This window comes from Rhinichthys klamathensis, unplaced genomic scaffold (assembly GCF_029890125.1).
Source record: "Rhinichthys klamathensis goyatoka isolate OS25496 unplaced genomic scaffold, OSU_Roscu_1.1 h1tg000272l_1, whole genome shotgun sequence".
Taxonomy (NCBI): domain Eukaryota; kingdom Metazoa; phylum Chordata; class Actinopteri; order Cypriniformes; family Leuciscidae; genus Rhinichthys; species Rhinichthys klamathensis.
This window is the reverse complement of record NW_026606792.1, coordinates 1,993,493-2,010,532: the sequence shown is the minus strand read 5'-3', so window position 1 is coordinate 2,010,532 and position 17,040 is coordinate 1,993,493. Positions and strand designations below refer to the sequence as shown.

General features: G+C 38.2%; 1 protein-coding gene across 1 annotated transcript in view; it reads right to left on the bottom strand.

Moving 5' to 3' along the window:
* Positions 1–3,860, bottom strand: part of LOC130102419 (sacsin-like) — a 37,111-nt gene extending 33,251 nt beyond the window's left edge. Inside the window, exons 1-3 of the mRNA XM_056268443.1 lie at positions 3,804–3,860; positions 3,467–3,554; positions 3,240–3,351 (exon numbers count right to left, since the gene is read on the bottom strand). Coding sequence (XP_056124418.1) covers positions 3,240–3,351; positions 3,467–3,554; positions 3,804–3,838 — 235 coding nt within the window. The 5' untranslated portion in view covers positions 3,839–3,860. The remainder of the gene's footprint in view (positions 1–3,239; positions 3,352–3,466; positions 3,555–3,803) is intronic.
* Positions 3,861–17,040: the final 13,180 nt, after the last annotated feature.

The window sequence follows — 17,040 nt, the reverse complement described above, 5'->3', positions numbered from 1 at the left end:
AATTGTCAATTTCGGTCTTTGTGAGTAGGCTATACTCTAAACATAGTCGGTTTTGTCTTTAATAAGCATAAACGCATGCCAGTATAATGAACAGGATCCGTGCACTAGCTCTTAAAGTGACGGCAGCCATATGTGTCTGTCATTAATTTTGTTGTCAAAACAACAAAAGATAGCTTTAAGTTAAAGGAATCAGGATTAATAGCCTATGTATTTAATTTATTCAGGACTAAAATACTACCCAGTGTTATTTTCCATTTGATTACTTTATTCAGTTTCTGTATATGAATACTAGTGTTAGACCTATTCAAAAACTTTTCTCTTTAATTGTCTTTATTTGTATCTTTATTCTATTGTATTTATTTGTGCTACTTTTTTCAATTTAATTAAACAATTTAAATCAAGCTTCCTTGTGATGTGTAAATTCTTAACAACAATATTACCCCATTGTAAAAATGCAATGAGCGCAAACATTTAGGCAAGATAAATGTAATAATTTTGTTTGGAAAAAATGCCCCCCCTTTCTCCCCCTCAAACAAAAAAAAATCCTCCCCATGAGAATCATCTAAAGGGGGGATTCCTCTATTAAATTAATCCTCAATTGACCGGCAACACGTCCAACATGCAGATGCATATCCTACGGCACCATCCCGAAATCAATTTAGTTGGAGTACAGAACACAGCCCAAAAGCAGCAGCCTACACTGCCTAGTATAGTTTAATAATTTGCATAGTTATTATTGTTCTTTGGTGTTTAGATTATACAGGTTTTTCCTAATGTTATTTAATAAAAATACCGGTTTTTTTCTTCTTCTCTCAAAATCTCTTTTTTTCACCACAAGCCCCGCCCCCTCAAGCCCCACCCCGTGATAGAATCGCGATACGAATCGAATCGTGGGTCAAAAATCGTAATACGAATCGAATCGTGGGTTTGGTGTATCGTTACAGCCCTACTCATTAGGAGTATTCTTTGACAATACTGAAAGTCTTTATTATAGGAAAAAGACTACTCCTAATGAGTCATGCCTCCCATACTGTATGTACTTTATGCAGCAAAGATTTTGACCTGGATTTAGATATCTGAGATACAAACCGTTTAAGATACAACAGTGGTGACTGGTGCTTTTCAAAAGAGGAAAACAGATGTCAGTTATTAATGGAAAAGTGTGTTTAATTTATTATTTTGGTTACTCCCAAAGTAGCTAAAGAAAAAACTGTAATGTTTGTGATTTTTTTTATCCGTTAGACTATTTAAATTAAATACATATTCAGAAACAAGTGCAGTTATATAGTCTACATAAGCTGCTTATTCTGAATTTTTACAGAATGCAGTTTCACTTTTTTCATCTCCCAAAAACAATGAATATCCTAAAAATAATTACCTTGCAATGTTAACTTACAGAATAAAATAACAAAAGAAACATCAAAAACAAGATGTGTTTGGCAAAATTAAAAAAAAATTCATGAATGATGTTTGACAGGGAGCGCATCTACACAGCGTAGTCACCGGCGTCAGTCACAAAATAAACGTGTGGACGACTGGCAACATCAGGGGTCTGTACCGTGAAGCCGGTTCAGGAGGATAGCAGGTGTGTTTCAGTTCAGTTTGCACCAACCCTGGGTTTTAGGCACCATGAAAGTGGTTTGTCTTTTAGCAGTGTTCATCGCCATAGTAACTCACACTGGTCCGGGTCAGGTGATGCTCACGGATGTTGCAAACCGAACTTGGACCAATCAGCTGTGAGCAAAGTGTCACATGTCTGATAGGATAAAGTCACCCCACATGTTTCTACTCCAAATTAAAGGTCACTACACAGCAAATGATTTTTAAAGATAAAATCATCTGGCTTTTAGTAACGCTTATTTAGAATAATAATTTTGTATGATTTAGATATTATGGTAACACTTTACTTGAAGGGGTGTGCATAGGACTAACATGACACCTTCATAATCATGACATGACACATGCTATGAATATGAAGGAAGTTTTATGCATGTTTATGACAACTGTCATTAAGTGTCATTCGCTCAATTATGACATTTTTAATGCAAATATGACATTGTTTGAGATGTCTTTGTTATGACACCTTGACATAAACCAATACATCATAACCTGTCAGTGTCTTTGTCATGACAACTTGACATTACTAAGACAACACAACCTGTCATAAACATGACATAGCAGATTAATTATCAAACTTAAGAAACCACTTAGCTTTATTGGTTAACATTACATTAAACTGTCAGGCGGTTGGTTTTGACATTGGCTGTCATGAGGCATTATAACTGTTTAATGACAAATTCAATGTGTACCACTGTAGTTGAGCTCAAGAAAAATATTCATAACACAGTTATAATGCCTCATGACAGCCAATGTCAAAACCAACCACATGACAGTTTAACTTAATTTAATGTCAAGTTGTCATGACAAAGACACTGACAGGTTATGATGTATTGGTTTATGTCAAGGTGTCATAACAAAGACATCTCAAACAATGTCATATTTGCATTCAAAATGTCATTATTGAGCGAAAGACACTTAATGACAGTTGTCATAAACATGCATAAACCCTACTTCATATTCATGACATATGTCATGTCATGGTTATGAAGGTGTCATGTCAGTCTTATGTACACCCCTTCAAGTAAAGTGTTACCGATATGATTTATGTAATTATACCAATAATCGATCACATGTACAATGGTAGTTTATCAATTATTATTACGCACAGTTTAAATGAATAAATAAATAAAGGTAATACGCTTTAGAATCGATAGATAAAGCTATAAAATGACTATGAGCTTAAATGTTCAACTCTCTCTATACCTTTATCAACTGTATAAACTTCACAACCCTGCAACCCTGAGTTTGTTAAACTACCATCATGGTACAGGCCCTGGATCTTAAATTCTAAGATTAGACAACGACTGAGCTCAAATAGAGCCGACCCGGTGCGTTACGGCTGATCAGATTACATTCATAATCCGCCTGACAGTCGTGTAGTGTGTATATATATAAAAAAATATATTGATCTCTGAAATAAGATTAATTAAAAAAAATAAAACTCCTTCCCCATTTAAAAAACAGAAGGTAAGCAGCGAAACTCCTGAACTCTTCATGGTTGTGACATGAATGAGCACAAATGTAAAACCTTAGACTGTAATGTCCTTTGTTGTGGGCTCTAAAGTAACTTTATAAAGTTTAATTCTAGTGTGATTTAAATCTGTTTACAACACAAATACCTTGATACTTCCCGAGCTCTTCAGTCCACAGGCTCTGAGTCCCATAATGCCTCTCATCATGAATAAACACCACACGTGAAGCTCCTGCATCATCTGCATTCTGGATCAGCTCCTGGTGCGTTACAGGATTAATATTAAAGACAGATACGATGAGATATTTAAGATACATACCATTTAAAAATGATGTGAAAGTGTTCATGCAATATTTAAACCTTTTTTTAGCCTACCTTCAATATTTGTCCTCCATCTGGGTACCTTCTCAAGATTTCTTTCAGGTAATCAATGAATGGTGGAGACGTCGCACCAAATTTATTTCTGCATTGAACAATGTAAAGTTTATCACAAACTGCACAAAACACATACAGAGCAAATTCAAGGTTCATTGTGTAATAGACTAAGTACAAAATTACCTTATTTAATGCTAGAGTTTGCTTATTGGCTAATATGATTTTTAATTTTTTTTTGCATAAATGTGCTATATGTGATAACTCTCAATATAATTTACTAACACGCCACTCCATAATGGGATGAAGCATAAAACATGCAGTGAATAAAAGCACATACTTCTTTTTCTTCTTTTGTCTCGATGCTGAACTCATTGTTCTTCTTTTACATTCTCCTGTGTGGATAAAACAACTGTTTAAAAATGTATTTTCAAATTCTGCAAATTCTTAATAAAAACAAATATAAGTAGTTTTTATCCCTTCCAAATACAAAACCCCCAGTCCTTGTCCATTTCACCCATTGGATTAACTTAATTACAGATTTTATTTTGACAGAAGAAACCATAGCTCATAAAAAGAACAATATATCTGCCTTTAAAGAAACCTGGAATCCCCTCATAACTTTTTTACAAAATCAACAGTTAATGTAAGCCACATGCTTTCCCTTTTACCCCCTCTCCTCCCCTCCAATTATCTCTACCCTTCCAATCATTTACCTACCCAATATATTTTTTTGTCTGTCTATCTGTTTGTTTTTCTGTCTGGCCGTGTGTCTATCTGACCGTTTGTATGTGTACATCCCTGTCTCTATGTTACGGCTTGTCACTCTTTATTATTTGCAAACAAATGCTCAGGTTTTTTTTTTTTCATTATGTGCACTAGGATAAGGGCACTCGGAGCTACTTCAGCCCTTTTTTTCCTAAAACCATTATATGAATATAATAAAATCGGGCAAAAAAATAAATAATAAATAAATAAATAAATAAATAAATAAAGTAGTTTGGTATATAGTATATAGTATTTTGTATCTTAATTAAAAGCATGATTTATTAAAACATTATCAAACATACATATTCAACAACATATAGCCTAGGCTATGAGAAAAAATCATCAATTCACTACAATTCATAGGTAAAATTCATTTTAAAAAAGAAAGAAAAAAAAACTTGATAGAACATCGTTTTGACATTAAATCTGATCAGAATATTGAAAATCAGAATATTGATGAAAATATACTCTACAACATTAAATTTGTGACTAACACATGCAAAAATTGAATAAGGATTTAAAGCATTTAATATGGTAACCTGTCAGGGTTCTGTCACTCTAGTCTATTTCTTGGTCTATAGTCTTGACACTCCTGTTTTGTCTTGTCTGTGTGACTTGATTCAAACTTTCATGTGCCTTCATGTCATTTTTTGTGTTGTACTGTGTAGCACACAGCTTGTGTCATGAGAGTTTGGGGTGTGGATAGAAGCGTTTTTCTGACGCATAAGTTTAATAAAAAAAAAACACAACTGTTGTCCTCACACTGCAATCCTGCCTCCGTGTATTTTTTGATAGCTCAAAAGCTACACTACATATTTATTTAATGTATGGAAGGTCTTAAAGCGCTTGAACCCCTATGTGCAGCGTTGGTTTAATATTTTCCTTTTTAAAGATATTTTATAAATACATGTTTTCCAGAAGACAAACTACAATGTAGACTATAAAACATCTGTTATGTGAAATAGCTCAGTTTAGTGCAAAATAAAAAATAAAATAAATGCGATTTTTATGATACATAATTACTAACAACCAATTTATTTTAGGCTATATTGTTAAGTTAAATTAGGCTACATTAGTATTATAAGTAATTTTTAAAAACGTTGTACTACTTCTACGTTTATCTCCTACCTTCAGTGGTCCTGATGCAGAGTGAATCCAGCGATCAGAAGAGTCTGATAATAAACCGCTCAGCGCGAGCTTTCTCTAGGTTTCTGTTCACTAGAAGGATTCTGTTTAGCGAAAACGAAACTTACACTCATCCTTCACTCATTGTTCATTGAATGAGTTGTCCAATAAACCAGTTTTCACTTAAAATAGCTCCGTTTTTAACTAACCCAGACACTTAAAGTAACTTTGCAAAAAGTTAGTTGAAAAAAAAGAGAAGAAAAAAAGTTAAGTGCGTTTTCAGGGTATACACCGAGTTGTTAAAGTGTGTGCTTTTAGGGGACACACTTTAACATGAATCTTAAAGGTATAGTTCACCTAAAAATGAAAATTCTGCCATCATTTACTCATCCTCATTATTTCTATTAAACAAAAGAAGATATTGTGAGAAATGTATCTTTTTCCTTTTGCTTGATTGTTTGTTTAATCCGATACAATTGAAGTCAATGGGCAAACGGTTTGATTACCAATATTCTTCAAAATGTCTTTTGTGTTCAACAGAAGAAAGAAACTCATACAGGTTTGGAACAACATGAGGGTGTGTAAATAATGACAGAATTTTCATTTTTGGGTGAACTATCCTTTTAACCTATTCAGGATTATTCATTTTTACTGGGTCATGTATCACTCTGCAATCTCTACTGCATGAACTAAAATGATTTCATGTTCAGTTATTTATTTGACAAGCAATCGTTGTAGTGTAGTGTGATAATGAGCAGTGATGACACAACTCACTTTTCTGCATCTGTAAACTTGACACATACTATACAACACAAAACAAATTGATTTAATAAAAAATTCTGCTGCATAATTTTACAGATGGGCCTAAAACAAATCATGGGCTTAACTCGAGCACCCACGGAAATGGCCACGCACCCAGGGTCGTTCCCACCATTGAGGTCCCCGAGGTTCGGACCCCTTCATTTTTCAGAGGAGTAGGGTGCAACGTGGCTAAAGGCACACCCTAAGAAAAATGGGCTTTTCGCTACTCCCATATTGTCTGATTGAACATTGATGCAGATTTTGAGACTGCAACAGATTTTGTGTGAAAAAATAAATAAAAATGGTTTGTTTAAAAATCGTATAAATGTATGAGATGGCGAAGGGGGTGTTCTACCCCACAGACACACGGAGTAAAACCAGCATTGGACAATACTTTAGCTAAAATAATGTTTTTAATAATGTCTTAAGTTAATACATGTGCTAAACAATCACTCTTTCAAAGTTTGCACTATTTTCCACACATCCCTCTGTATTTCCATGTGGCGGGATGTCACAGGCTGTGGTGCTTCAATGATTTCGAGCACATCATCGAAGAGATACCACAGGAAGTCATCTCTTGGAGGCCAGAAGAACCTGTTGACACGGTGCATACACTTTACAAGGGCATGTGTTTCATCTGTTTCCATGATGATCCCAGGATAAAGGTCTGTCATATTTATGAACGCACCACTTCCCAATGAGATCTCCACTTTCCCAAGCAATTGCTTCTGTTGGCACCTTTTGGGCTGTTTTGTTAAAAGTGAAATGCTGTGTGGTGAAGCACTGACATCTCAGCTGCTTTTGCGTGGATGCAACTAACTTCCCAGTAAAGGATTTCTCCTGGAGTGAATGTGACCACTTGGTGGGTTTTCATTGTGGATGTCACTGGTGGAATCTGGCCTGGCATCTTTTCCATTGCCTGCTCCACTGCCAGGGCCGGCGCTAGCCATTTGGGTGCCCTAAGCACAAATGCTTGGTGGTGCCCCCCACCCCCAACCACTGCCAACCACCCACTCACTCACTCACCCAAGGAATAACAACCATTCAGAATTTCTTAGTTAGGTTCTCTTTACTTCCAAAATAACTGCAATAATTTTACATTAACAATGGCACCAAATATGAAAAGAAATAAATAATATAAAGTTTAAAATTATAAATACCAAAAACCACCACAATTACTAAAAACACAGATTTGGAACTGAACAATGTAAACACAGAAAGTTAAAAGTGCAAAAAAAGTTTGCATTTGCAAAAGTATGAATTTTAAAGTGCACATTTTAAACTGCAAATAACCATACATAACTGCACAGTAGAATTTACTCAACAGAGGGACTACATCTCTATAAAGAGACCATTCTGCTATTCTATAGAACTATATTAAACATTTTCACTACCATCAGTTGTCAGAGGCCCAACAGAGGCACACGCCTACATTTCCTAGCTGCAAAATCAGCTATCAGGTCATCATATGACAGTTTCTGAGCCATGTCCCCATTGATGCTGATGACAGCCAGACCACTTAAACGTTCCTGTCCCACTGATGAACGTGCGTGTGTGTATTTATATATACAAAATAATTATACACAGTACACACACATATATCATGTAGACACAAACTTTTATTTTGGATGCGATTAATCTTTTCCCAGCCCTAATAATTTGACAACTCTGAATATGAAAATATACAAACACTGAGATTGTGTGTGTGTGTGTGTGTGTGTGTGTGTGGGGGGGGGGGGGTTCTAATTGCAATTTCACCAACAGATGTCGCCCTTGGGCCTTGGCCTATGAACCTCTTGAAAATGACCGCATTATCCGCATAGAACAACAACGAAAAAACGTATCTCGGTCTTCGTTTTCTTCTCAAACAAACTAACTGCATCTTAAACAGCCCAAGTTTCAAAATTTCAGGGGGGAGAAACTCCCGGACCCCCGTTAAAATAAAAGATTCAACATGCAGGGCTAAAAAAGCCCCGGATCATTTGCACTACTAGCGACGCCCCCCTGGACATGCATTCACGACGCAAGGGCGCCCGCGCTACAAAACTAACATTTTTATTTAAAACATTGTCTTACCTGCAAGCGACGCGCGAGTATCATCCCGCTGTCTCTTCTTTTTCCTTTTTTCCGCCCCCGACTCTTGGTGCCTTTCCGAGGCCATGTCTGAGGTCGGTGTCTGCCAAATTTGACATTGATTGAGGCATAATCGAACAGACCACTGGGAGGTGGGGAAGGGGGGGCACCAGAGGGAGACTGGCACAGGAGATTCACCTTTTTCTCGACTAATTTGGTCTAGGCCTATATTACTTTTGTATTGCTTTTGTATATTAACATGCTTTAGACATTTTATTTGTTATTTATACTAGTAGCCTATTGTGATGATTTTTCACGACCCAGATTTTTTGGTGCCCCCCCAAGCACTTGGTGCCCTACGCGCAGTGCGTGATGTGCGTGTGCGGAGCGCCGGCCCTGTCCACTGCTTCAGATGCTACATAAAACAACTTAACAGTTGTAGACGTTTCAGAGAGGGCCTTATATAGCTCATGGGCATCGGGTATGTCGCGGCCGTTGGTCACCAGCTTGTCCGCTGTTCTTTTCAAGGTTCCCCCAACACCGTCAGCGTCCCCCTTGCCATGGCTTGCCTTAAAGAAGTTCCATGTTCCACCTTTCAGGCCTCTTCTTGCGAGCTCTGTGCTGACAAGGAAGAATTTCCCTTTCTGTTTGTATTGGGTGCAAGGTCCATCACTCAGAAAGTGTAGAACAGATACATCTGGGTATGTGGCTTGTAGATAATTCAGCACTGGATTCATGTGTTCCCATATAGCTGGCGGGCTTTTGTGTTTGGAGGGTGACACTGTGCTAAAACAGATGGGCTCTTTTTCCCCACCTATGTAGAAAACACCAGTGTGCGGAGTAGCTTGTTGGTGCGAGGAGCAAAAGTGGACAGCTTGGATCTCTGAGCTGTATTTGCATAGTTTTCAGAGGAGTCAATGTGGATCACGTCCTCCTCTTTTGACAGGTTCTCCTCAGGGTTCTTCTTCAACTCTCTGCAGTACGAGTACTGTTGATTTATCTTGAATGTGTGTCTTTTGAATTTATGGAGAAGAGTGTGGAATAACTCCACAGGATTGTCTTGTGTGTCCTCCATTGTTTTCTTCACTGTGATCTCCACAGATGCGACCCTCCCTCGCATCTTCCCTTGCTTTCTCTGCTGTGGCCCATTGAGTGAACGCAACTTTTGCTGAGCCATCAAATCTGGAGAGCTGAACAGTCTTGTCTTTGAATTCCTCACACTCATCATACATGCAGATTTTCCTGAAGGTATCACAGGTTATCATTTTAGTCAAACTCTGTAGATCTGAAGTATCTATGAGCCTCAAATTATGCAACTTCTCAATGACAAATCTGGACGAAGCTTACAGAAAAGGGAGTATGATATGTTGTTTGTGTTTTCAGTAAGAAATATTTTGTGAAGATTTTTCATTGTGACAGCCAGAAACCTTTTCTGCTTCTTCACCTTGTTCTTGGTAATTGTTGGTTTTTGTCCAGTCGTTATCCGACTGTGGTCATCTCGAGCGAAGAAGGTTTTGACTTTGGACTTGAAAGCAGTAGTAAACCTGTTGGTGGGATTTCTGTTGGTGGAGCAGAGGTCTTCACTCTGAACACTGCGACGCTTCTTTGAAAATCCAAGGGCATTTTCGGCAAAACCTTGTAGCCTGTACTTCTTCACAATCCTCCCCGCTGTTACCTTTGCTATTAGTTGTTTTTATTTTTATTTTCTGGCTTTACAGTACTTATTCTTTATGTCTTCAATCAAGGCTTCATGGTAGAGTAGTGTTTTTCTGATTTTGGAGCTTACTCTGCTCGTCTAAGTTAATTCATTTATTTTTGAACGAGGGGAGTCATTCTAATTTAAGCGCTTATATCTTTTTCTGTATTTGTCAGCACGTTTTCTTTCCTTCTCTAGAGATTTCTTTATGTAACCGGCATAGTAACAGCCGTAGCAAGGTTGTCCTTCTGTGCTCGCCGTATCCCTCTTCCTCTCAGCCACGCCCTCGAGTTAGCTTGTAAGCAGGCTAGTTATTCATTAGTGTCAATAGCACTTTGGATAAAACCGGCACATCAGGTTGAAAACTGAGTAATCCCTGCCGCGTACGTCCTCTTTACACTGTGTTCGCTGTGCTGTCGCCTGTGACTGGTTTGCGTGCGGGTGAGGTAACTGTGGAGCCCCATTTCCGTTTATGTGGAATGTTGTATCCCTAGAGAAAGATTGTCACTGCTGCTTTGCCTTCTGTTACTTTAATGTAATTGTAGCTTTTGCCTCATTTTGTTTGCTTCATTTTTGTTATTTTGTTTTTCCTGTCTGATCTGGTCTAAACCTAGGCGAGGTTGGTTGATTTTTTTTATTTCATTTTCCCTCTTCTATGTTGTCGTATGTCAGCCATAGGTGAGATATTGGCTGCCCCATTTATTTTGCTGTGGTAATGCTAACATCTAGCTTTTCCTCTTCCTGATCCAACCAGAGTGTTGAAGCTGTTTCGTGGAGTAGGTCGCCGGATTTGAGTCCTCCTCTTCACGCATCGCACACAGTATTTGTAGTGGTCAGTATTTGTAGTGGTCACCTCACTATTTGCAGTGATCACTTTGTTTTTATAGTATCTGTGCCTATGAGTGTGCGTGTGTGCGGGTGTGTGTTTGTGTGTATAGGCAACATAATCAGCAGCACGGGTGGTGTGTCGGTCTCACTCCTCTTCCAGGACAGGTAACCTCTTCCAAACAGCCGACCATTGAAGCCATTATTGTTTGTGTTTTGATATTTCTGGCGGCAGCCATTACCTCCCTCTGGCTGGCCTAATCTGTCTCGTCTCACACTATTATGAGAAACAAACCCCCGACTGTTTTTACTGGATGATTTGTTAATAAATATTGTTGTACTTTTATATTGAAATACTACGTCTCTGTCATTACTTAAGTATCTGCGTGTGAGAGCCCTCTTGTCTAATCAAGGTGTTGGAGGTCTAGCTAAGGTACATCTTGGTGTGAAAGGCCCCAGGTGGCGTAGTCGAGCACCCTAGAGTTAATACCTTCGTTATATGACTCCTGTGGTCACATTTAGTTTTGCGTAGTGTAATTTCTTTGCGTAGTGTATCCCTGTTCTTCCTGGAAATTCGCTTTCCTTCTTTATGTTGCCTGAAACAAAACCAAAATCTACTGGTAACTTAGGGGTTTAAGTCATGTACACCATATATAAAAACAATTACTCATCAATGATAGGCCTACTTTTTATTCTCTACATGTATCCATTTATTTATTATCCTAACTGCACACAACCCTGACCTTGAATCTGGACTCAAAGGAAAGGTGTCAAGACTGCGCTTCCTAGCCTCTGCTTTCTCTTTTCTCTTCTTGTTCTGCTTCCTCCACTTTTTACGCAGCTGACGCTTCCCTCACTTAGATCACTTATCTTCTTTTTTTTCCTTGCTCTACATCCCGTCTCCATCTCTGACGCTCACTCTCTAGATATTTTTGCTTCCTCTCAGTATCAGCATCCCGACGTGCACGGCATCGTCGTTGTCTCTCAGCAGCGCTTAATGGAGCCATGATGGAGACAGATATCTGCAAATGTTATAAAATGTAACATTCTTCATTAAACACTGATAGTGAGTGAGTGAGTGAGATAGAGATAGTAAGTGAGCGAGATAGAGATAGTGATTGAGTGGCAGTGATTAAGTGGCAGTGATTAAGTGAGTGAGTGAGTGACAGTGAGTGTAGAAAATCCTGCTGCGATCTAATTGGCTGATTGAGTCCTGATAAGATCACTTGTTGTCACTAGCTAATCATGCTTTGTCTCAGCTTGTTTGTATGTAAGAGACCGTCTCCCCATTCATGCATGCTCTGTGTGGAATTGTTGCGTGGTTGACCATGTAAGTTCCTCTCTTCTGGTTTGTTTAGTTAAAGGGATTGTGTTGATATGTTACATTGAATTCTGGTTATGTATATTTTCTGTTTGGTGTTATACATTTTGATTTGTTACAAGCTGATTTCAGATGTATGGTTTTGATGTGCAAATGTGTGTAATTTATTAATAGTTTCTATGTTGTTTATGGGTTTAGGAACCAACAATTACCACCTAAGAAATGTCTACTCCTACATGTGAAGCACAATAAAATGGGAAAAGCAAATTGATGACTGAATGAGTTTTTAATAGATCCACCATCCCAGTAGCAACAGCTAAATCAGCCTAAATATCCTGCTAGTTTTTATAGTGAGTGAAAGAGAGAATGAGTGAGTGAGTGAGTGAAAGAGATAGTGAGTGAGTGACAGTGAGTGAAAGAGATAGTGAGTGAGTGGCAGTGATTAAATGAGTGAGTGAGTGAAAGAGATAGTGAGTGAGTGGCAGTGATTAAGTGAGTGAAAGAGATAGTGAGTGAGTGGCAGTGATTGAGTGAGTGACAGTGATGGAGTGAAAGAGATAGTGAGTGAGTGACAGTGATGGAGTGAAAGAGATAGTGAGTGGCAGTGAGTGAATGAGTGAGTGACAGTGAGTGAAAGAGATAGTGAGTGGCAGTGATTAAGTGAGTGAGTGAGTGACAGTGAGTGAAAGAGATAGTGAGTGAGTGGCAGTGATTAAGTGAGTGAGTGAGTGGCAATGATTCAGTGAGTGAAAGAGATAGTGAGTGAGTGACAGTGATTGAGTGAAAGAGTGAGTGAGTGACAGAGATGGTGAGTGAGTGGCAGTGAGTGAGTGACAGTGATGGAGTGAAAGAGATGGTGAGTGAGTGGCAGTGATTGAGTGAGTGACATGGTGAGTGAAAGAGATAGTGAGTAATAAGTGTGTGAGTGATATAGTGAGTGAACGAACACAACAGGGTTAAGTTAACAAAAAAAAATGATTAGACTATATAAGAATCCTTGATTTCTCACATCCTCACATTCAAATGGGAAGCAGAACCACCCAGTCACATCCCTTACCACCACGTCACAATAAAAACATGCGACGGGGTGGTATGTGACGGGGTGGTAAATTTCAGGCCAAAATGGCCGCAGATCTCCCATGTGGTCAAGTTCCTCACCTAGCATACATGCATTATATCTGAAATATATATATTTTTGCATTAATAATGTAAAATAAAAAATAAAAATCAGTTTTCCCTCTCTATTTTGCGTTACAGAGTGGTTGGTTTAAGCTTGACGGAACATGAAAAATCAACAAATAAAGAATAATAATAATAATAATTCATTACATTTATATAGCGCTTTTCTAGGCACTCAAAGCGCTTCACATGGAAGGGGGATCTCCTCAACCACCACCAATGTGCAGCATCCACTTGGATGATGCGACGGCAGCCATATTGCGCCAGAACGCTCACCACACACCAGCTTACTGGTGGAGAGGAGACAGAGTGATGAAGCCAATCAGTGTCTATATATATATATATATATGGGGATGATTAGGAGGCCATGATGGACAGAGGCCACTGGGCAAATTTGGCCAGGATGCCGGGGTTACACCCCTACTCTTTCGAAAGACATCCTGGGATTTTTAATGACCACAGAGAGTCAGGACCTCGGTTTAAGGTCTCATCCGAAGGACGGTGCTCTTTGACAGTATAGTGTCCCCATTACTATACTGGGGCATTAGGACCCACACAGACCACAGGGTGAGCGCCCCCTGCTGGCCTCACTAACACCTCTTCCAGCAGCAACCTGGTTTTCTCAGAAGGTCTCCCATCCAGGTACTAACCAGGCTCAGCCCTGCTTAGCTTCAGTGGGCAACCAGTCTTGGGCTACAGGGTGATATGGCTGCTGGCCAGAATGTAGAGGAATGTCAGTACTTGCCTGTATTTTTGTTCTTGGCGGCAACAAGGCTCCAATGATGTCACTTCCGCTTTGTGATGTCATTTAAAGAAACAGTACATTATTTATAGATAAAACAAGTTAGTGTGACGGGGTGGTAAGTCAAACTGAGGGAAGCACACAAATAACAAAATATTTACAAAAAAATAAGGTTTATTTTGAATAAAATATATCTTATGTGAAAAGGGACACATATAATCCTGAAAATAATAAATGTTTAAAAAAAATACATAACTTGCAAAATGCAAATGTCATGTTGGTCAACACGGACATGTGAAATTGGTTATGAACTAATGAAAAATGATTAAAATAGTATGTTATTCTTTAAAACATTTTTTTTATCATATATCATGTTAACAAGAACACTTGAATGAATAACCTTAAAATTTGTAAACACATTTTGTCAAGTCAAGTCACCTTTATTTATATAGCGCTTTTTACAATACAGATTTTATCAAAGCAGCTTCACAGTGATAAAAAATAATACAACAAAGTTTGTTTCTAGAAGAAAAATTGCATCAACGTCCACCTTAAGTAAGGCAGATCAATAATATTGTTGAATATTAAATGTCCCCAACTAAGCAAGCCAAAAGCCAAGGCAACAGTGGCAAGGAAAACAAAACTCCATCAGGTGACAGAATGGACTTGGGAGAAAAAAAACCTTGGGAGAAAACAGACTCAGTCGGGGGCCAGTTCTCCTCTGGCCAACGAAGGAACAGTGTATGATTCGGCAGCATTACAAGTCAAATTGGATCGGAACATTAAAGTATTTATCCATTTCCATCTGGTTGGAAGTCGAAGTAATCACGCCGGTATGGAGACGAGTTGTTGAGGATCAGAGCCGATGGCCGTCGTGTCGATGAGGCCTTCACAGGGCTGATGAGGCTGGCACTTCAGGATGAGTTGGGATGGGTCCAGGCGCAGGTCCACCATAGAGGGTCCCTCGGGATAAACAGAGAGACTAATATTAGCGTAGACGCCATCCTTCTTATGATGTACCAAGTACATCAGGATTTACGGGACGTGTTCCTGGTTCCGGCTGATCTAAACTATGCAGCCTAATTTTGAATTAAGGAAGTCTATAGTGTGTTATGTGTATAGGCCAAAGAGATGTGTTTTTAGTCTAGATTTGAACTGACAGAGTGTGTCTGCTTCCAGGACAATGTTAGGAAGATTGTTCCAGAGTTTTGGTGCTAAATAGGAAAAGGATCTACCGCCAGCAGTCGATTATGATATTCTAGGTATTATCAACTGGCCGGAATTTCGAGAACGCAATAGGCGTGAAGGACTATAATGCGTTAAGAGCTCGCTCAAGTACTGCGGAGCTAAACCATTTAGTGCTTTGTAAGTAATCAGCAATATTTTAAAATTTATACAATGTTTAATAGGCAGCCAATGCAGTGTTGACAGAACCGGGCTAATATGGTCATATTTCCTGGTTCTGGTAAGAACTCGAGCTGCTGCGTTTTGAACTAGCTGTAGTTTGTTTATTAAGCGTGCAGGGCAACCACCCAGTAGAGCATTACAATAATCTAGTCTTGATGTCATGAACGCATTAACTAATTGTTCCGCATTTGTCAATGAGAGCATATGACGTAATTTCGATATATTTTTTAACCTGTTAACCGTCACCAGTGCGTGGACGCTCTGAAGCGTTTTTTTTTAAATAGTTCAAAGTTACTATTATATTTAATGTTATTAACTTGACAAACTATACATCATTAAAACGATATAAGACTCAAGTTTCAGTATTTGATCACTATTGTATTCTGAATAACTTACAGTGACAGTTATGTCTTAATTTGTGTCAGGAGTTATGAAATTAAAAAATGAGTCGTTACCTTTAATATGAATTATGAGCCTCAGCCGGTCTCATTCAGAAAAAAACTCCCGTGCGATCGTCATGACAGTGCTTGACAAAACAACGTCCCTCGGGGCTTTTAGCTCAAACATGTGCAGATGTGGAGAAATATTGATAGATTCTCATAAGTTTACATCAGATTTCTATAGACAGGAATAATATTTATTGAATTTATACCCAAATGCGTCGATGTAATCATTTTGAGCGCTGTATACTCTGATGTAACGTTACTGTGTTATCAATTCATACTGAAAGTGAGGGCGCTGTTTGCACATAAAGTCCATATATGGATCACATGAAGAAGAGCCATAATCATGTGACATTCAGGAAGTCCTGCCACAACAAAGCTATCCGAGATCGCTGTAAAGTGCATATAAAGATGTTTTGAAGACAATAAACATGATTGCAATGATATTTGATTTACCTGTGTTCTTCGAGTCATGTCAGGTATTTTCATAATAATAGATTATATGTATAATGTAATGCTAATCGAGATAGACTTTCAAATTGTGCAGAATTCAATAAAATAATATATTTTCTATCTGATTTTTTTATCTGAAGCCAAATCAGATTACAGAAAGTTATTTAAAACACTCGACTTGCGCTATAAAGTAAGTTTGGAAGACAAACATAGTTTTATTCTCATAAATTGTCGTGTATTGATGGTGTGCTAAGCTAACATGCTAGCTAGTACTGAGCACCTGCTACCTAACTTCGGTGTAATTTTTATGATTTTTTTCTACATAAGAATGCTTACTAAAATGTTTCGTTTTTCAAAAAGGGCATTTGATACAGTTTCACTGTGAAGTGAGAACTTTTATAAAAGAAATGAGGGATTGAAACAGTGTGAATTGCTAGTCGTTAGTGATTATAATGCAGACAAAAGAAAAGCATATTTAGAGCAATAACCAGGCTGGAGAGGTGTGAATATGTGCAGGGGAGACTGAGACTGAATGGGGCTCGTTTTTGCATCACAAAACAATAGAGGCAATAGACTGAATACATGCTTATAAGATGACAATAAACACCAGTCTAATCAAAATAAAGTCATATGACATGATCTTGAAAAACATTGAACTAAATACAGAGTTTTAGACTTATCATCTTCAGATTTTAAATATAACTTGGCCAGACATGTGGCTTTAGCTGCAGTGCATTTCTAGAT